This window comes from Penaeus japonicus, unplaced genomic scaffold, assembly GCF_977035675.1.
Source record: "Penaeus japonicus unplaced genomic scaffold, GWHDUDI00000001_assembly GWHDUDI00000040, whole genome shotgun sequence".
Taxonomy (NCBI): domain Eukaryota; kingdom Metazoa; phylum Arthropoda; class Malacostraca; order Decapoda; family Penaeidae; genus Penaeus; species Penaeus japonicus.
In genome coordinates this window covers 11,889,009-11,894,008 of record NW_028234442.1, presented here as the reverse complement: position 1 = coordinate 11,894,008, position 5,000 = coordinate 11,889,009, and the positions used below count along the sequence as shown (strand labels likewise).

Below are 5,000 nucleotides of genomic sequence, written 5' to 3'. Positions count from 1 at the left end.
CGGTCAGGGAGGTAAAATTTGTGTTTCTATATTAGATGCATTACTGCATTCTATCATCTTTCTCGCACAGATATAACCTCAGTAACCTGATTTGGGACTTGAATTTCTAATTCATTGCTGCCGAGTGCCCACGGGAATTGTCTGTAAAACCTCGCTATCACTGCTCTGCTATGAGCACATAGGTGATCTCTATGGTGGTTGTAACGCATCTGGTTAGACAATTCTTTTAGTGGGTCGTGTGGTCTATTGGATTAAGGGCCGTGCCTGTCAATCTGACGACTTGGGTTTGAGACCCAGTCAGGGTGGTAAAATTTGTATTTATATATATATATGTGTGTGTGTGTGTGTGTGCATAATATAACAAAGTAAACTGGGTTTGAATCCTGTCATATAGTATGTTTATATGTGTCTGTGTACTTGCTTGTACACACACTCAAAGTGAGGTTTGTTTATTTTTTTATTTTTTTACCGATATTCTGTCGTTGGTTAAGTATTTGTTAGTCAAGTTTACTGTTTCTTCTGTTTCCAATGCCTGGATCTGTTGAAGATCTCGATGCGATAAAAGATAAAAGATGCAAAGTTTTTACGCTTCTTGTCAGCCAGAAATAATGGGAACTTCCGGACGCGTCGCGGCCTTGCTGCTACTGCTGGCGTCAGCTGCTGCTGCGGCCAACGTCAAAGGTGAGACTTGTGGCCGCTAATTTCACATGCTTTAATCATTCTTCTGTATCTGTGCCTCCAATGCATAAGGTGTCATTGTGCTTTCAGTCTTTGATTTCTGAGCAAAGCCACCGACAAAAGCCCTGAAATCTAACTGTTTTTCATATGATGAATTTATGAACTTCGGTGGAACTATCACAGGCAGGCGAGAACACAGCCGCCACCATTCCTCGGAAGAATACGGCGGCGGCGGATACTACGGCGGCGGACACTACGGCGGTGGCGGCGGCGGATACTACGGCGGTGGCGGCGGCGGATACTACGGCGGCGGGGACGGCGGATACTACGGCGGCGGACACCACAGCGGCGAGCACTACGGCGGCGGCGGCGGCGGATACTACGGCGGCGGGGACGGCGGATACTACGGCGGCGGACACTACGGCGGCGGCGGGTACCACAGCGGCGAACACTACGGCGGCGGCGGCGGTGGATTCCCCTTCCCCTTCCCCTTCCCATTCCCATTCCCTCCTCTTCCTCCTACTTCTACTTCTCCTCCTACTACTTCTACGTCAACTACTACAACTTCTACTTCTACCTCTACGTCAACCACTACTACTACTTCTACTTCTACCTCAACTACTACTACAACAACGCCCGCACCTTGCCTGCTCTTCTCGGAATGTAAGCACCACACACTGTTTACAGAACAGGAGAGATGGACACTGTGTACAGTGAGAGATTTAACTCTAAAAAACTTCTTTTTTCTCACAATTTTCTTGTACACAGTTTTTATTGTGGTACTTATTTCACCTGAATAATCATTTACATCAACAGGTGAAGAAGGACAAGTATGCTGTGACCTCACTGTTGGAACTGAAGAGTTTTATGAGTGCTGTAACTTGTTTGGCTGCTGTCCCATGTGCCCCTGTCCAAGTGAGTACTCATCACATACCCTTGTTTATGCTGACAATGTGTCGATTACAAGGTCTTTGGTACGATGGGATTTCTCGCTTTGTCCTATAATCTTGACGTACATGTTGCGTTTCTTGAACATTGGTTATTTTCAGATGACAAAATAAAACTCATTCTATAGAAGCTCCAGCAGTGTGTTGGAGAAAATACTCGGAACTTTTCCAATAAAACGCTAATGTGTCCTCCATTTCCCGACGAAGCCGAGGGCGGCGCGCACCGTCCACCATGGAGTTGCTTTTCTATTATTGCTTTTACTGAGTCCTTCATATTATCATAACTATTACTAGTGTTGTTAAAATATTGTTTTTTTTCTGATAATTAAAGGAATGAAGTAAAGGATGAAGTTAGGTAGGCCTGCTAATTGAATCCTTGCCGACTAGGTGCTTGCGGAAACATGTATGTGTAAAAAAAGTAATAAGATAAAAATCATAACGGGCATTGGATATATACATACACTCCCGGCGTCAGTGGGCTAAAATGTGTGGACTGAAATGTCAAGGTTTGATTATCGTGAAATAACTCACCAAAGCCCTATTTACCTTAGCCTGCACGACAAGGAGAAAGTGCAAGCAAAATGACGGCGTCTGCAAAATCACCGGCGCATGCGCGGACGATGAGGTTGAGATCTCGAGGGGCTGTAGAGGATCTGGATGCAAGTGCTGCGCCAAAGGTAAGTTGCCATGTTATATGCTCAAGCAAATAAAAAGCTATCAAAGTTATTCATACTTATAAGAAATTTCATACAATTAGTGTCCATTGTGAACCTAGATGATAAAGTCTGGAGTCGCAGCAACCTAAGACTCGCTCCCAACAGCCGAAGCGGTCCCGGACTGCGAGGGAGCGCTGGCCTGCTGTGGGATCGAGGCGGGAACCGGAGACTTCTTCGCTTGTGTCAAGCAATACCACTGCGTCCCCATCTGCCCCCCGACAGGTCTCTGGGAAGAAGGGGAATTTACATATACTTTCACTCTTCTTTTAGTCCATCGTCTTTTAATTATATTTTTGGATTCGCTGAGTTATAATGTTTTTTATGAAGTTTGTTCGATCTCATTTTTTTTTCTTTTTTTATTTTTTTTTTCTTTACTGATTTTCTTGTAAAAAGCAAGCTAAAGTATTTGATGCACTTATTTATATCATTTTCCAGGCTGTTGCTATGGCAACACTACAGTGGACTTCGGTGCGGTAATCGCAGACTATCCGGAGAAATGCCTGAAGCTCACTTGCCAGATGGAGGTCATAGCTGAAGCTCCCTATGTTGCGGGATCAATTGTGGAGGATTCCATGGACAACTGCAGTTGCACGTATCATATCCATAAAATATAACCAATTCATTGTATGGTTCAGATCAATCTATATATTCTGAGAGGAGACATATGTAACCTTCATTTCCTTTCCTGCTCCCCTTCCTGCAGGTTGCAGTCTGGGCGGCGAGCTGTACCAGGATGGCCACCTGCTTACGGACGACGACGCGTGCATAGCTGTGAGATGCGTGGACGGCAAATGGACTAACGATAATTACATGAACAGTGAATGTGAGGCTTGCTTACTTCTCTCTTCATTGAAAAGACTGAGACAAATTTACACCAACAATATATTACTGTTTCAGTGCAGCGGCTGATCACTTACTATCCTTGCAGGCCGGAGCTGCATCGTCCAAGATCCCATGCAGACAATCGTAACCTTTGACAGAACACCATACCCCCAGGGCGACCCTACCTGCAGGTATGTACGTTGCTTAGTAGCTCCGTCTCGAAGCATGATGGTTTAAGTTGGTCTAAGCGTTAGTCATAGTCCTTGTTTAATTAACAATTCCTAGAGGAAAACGACATCTCTGGAATCGTATTTAGAAGGTGATTGCTGATTTCAGGTTAGTTTCGTAATTTGTCTGAAACCACAATGAATCATTTTTGACGTATTTAAGCAAGCACTAACATATTCTGACTCTAGCATATTTAAACGGTGGGACTACCAGGCATAATTTTCTCGCCATACTTGTAGTCACATGTCATTTTTTCAAAGCTGCCAGCTGTTTCCTTCATTTTGACACTAATACTTCTTCCTCTGCGAGGAAAATCAATTGAAGATACGCAACATCCATGGCTTGTTGTGATCAGGGGACCTTGCATGGAATATCATCTGACAACAAAACTGGACTTGAGTAAATGTAAATGTAAAAACAAAAAACAAAAAAACAAGCAGTACAGTTGCCTATATTAGATTTTAGTTCATTTTAGATAGAATTATAATAGTTTTATGAAAAGCCGAAAAAATACACATTCATAGAATGAGACAGGAATGTTGGTAAATGAAATTTCATGCCATTGCCAAATTGATATTTTCAGAATCAGGAAGGAGGGTTAAGTGGCCTGAAAGGTCCTCTATTACCATTCATGACAATAAAATGTATAAAATATTTTTAGCACGTGTTTTTGTAAAATCCGTTAGGATTGACATTATGTGCAGTCATCTGAGCAGTAAAGTGGCTTTTCTCTACTGCTAACTTGCAACACATGTTCCTCAAGTATCCAGGCTGTCTATCTCTATTCTGCAACTAATTTTGATGTAACTTGGATTTATTTCTTTATTTTCTCTGCCAAAGATAACAACTGACTAGGTTTGTCGCTTACCAATGAATATATAGGTCTAACTCTCCTCCTAATTCCTACACTATGCCTCTTTTGCTCTAAGTGACTTTGGGGATCTGTACGTTAACCATATTTGCCTTTACTTCAATTCTTCTGTCTCTCAAATGGACCTTTATCACACAAAGCTCTTCCTCTTTACAAATGGCTTTTTGTGTTCTGTTTCTCCAATCCACATTCTTGCCACTGGCTCATCCATCTCAACCTCTCCCACCTGTGCATTATAGATCTAGTCTCACTCAACCGTTTCTTAGTGAGGTTCCTGAACCCTACTGGTGCTCAAAGTGACCAAGACATGTCATGTCTTTAGCTCCCCACTTTTCCCTCCAGTTATCCTTTCTATCTCTCAGTGTGCTTGACATCCAAATCACTTGTCATTGAGAGAGCATATCATCCAAACTCCTGCATCTACAAACATTTTGCTGCCCTCTACATCCACTTTTTTATTGTCGGTTCATACATTATAGATTGACTCCATTCCTGTCTACCTTAAATACAGCTTCAAAATATGAGTTTCTTTCTATTTTTGGCTGACCGAAATACTTGAATCTAAGTCATTTTGATTGGTGACTTTGCTTTCGTTTCGCCTCTAAATCTGCTTGCCTTTTGTAAGCAACCTTCCCTCTTTGTTCTATATAGACCATATTTGCAGCTCTGTGTTGGGTTGAAGACCTACATCACCTCTTTTCTGTAGCCACATAGCACTCACAAGACCTCATAATACAC

At 42.6% G+C, this 5,000-nt stretch overlaps 1 protein-coding gene across 1 annotated transcript in view; it reads left to right on the top strand.

Annotated features, from left to right (window-relative positions):
- Positions 1–212: 212 nt before the first annotated feature.
- LOC122261705 (uncharacterized) overlaps positions 213–5,000 on the top strand; it is a 7,262-nt gene continuing 2,474 nt past the window's right edge. The window contains exons 1-7 of the mRNA XM_086534265.1: positions 213–1,341; positions 1,495–1,593; positions 2,177–2,302; positions 2,447–2,563; positions 2,777–2,929; positions 3,045–3,164; positions 3,270–3,354. Of these exons, the coding sequence (XP_086390391.1) occupies positions 837–1,341; positions 1,495–1,593; positions 2,177–2,302; positions 2,447–2,563; positions 2,777–2,929; positions 3,045–3,164; positions 3,270–3,354 (1,205 nt within the window). The 5' untranslated portion in view covers positions 213–836. The remainder of the gene's footprint in view (positions 1,342–1,494; positions 1,594–2,176; positions 2,303–2,446; positions 2,564–2,776; positions 2,930–3,044; positions 3,165–3,269; positions 3,355–5,000) is intronic.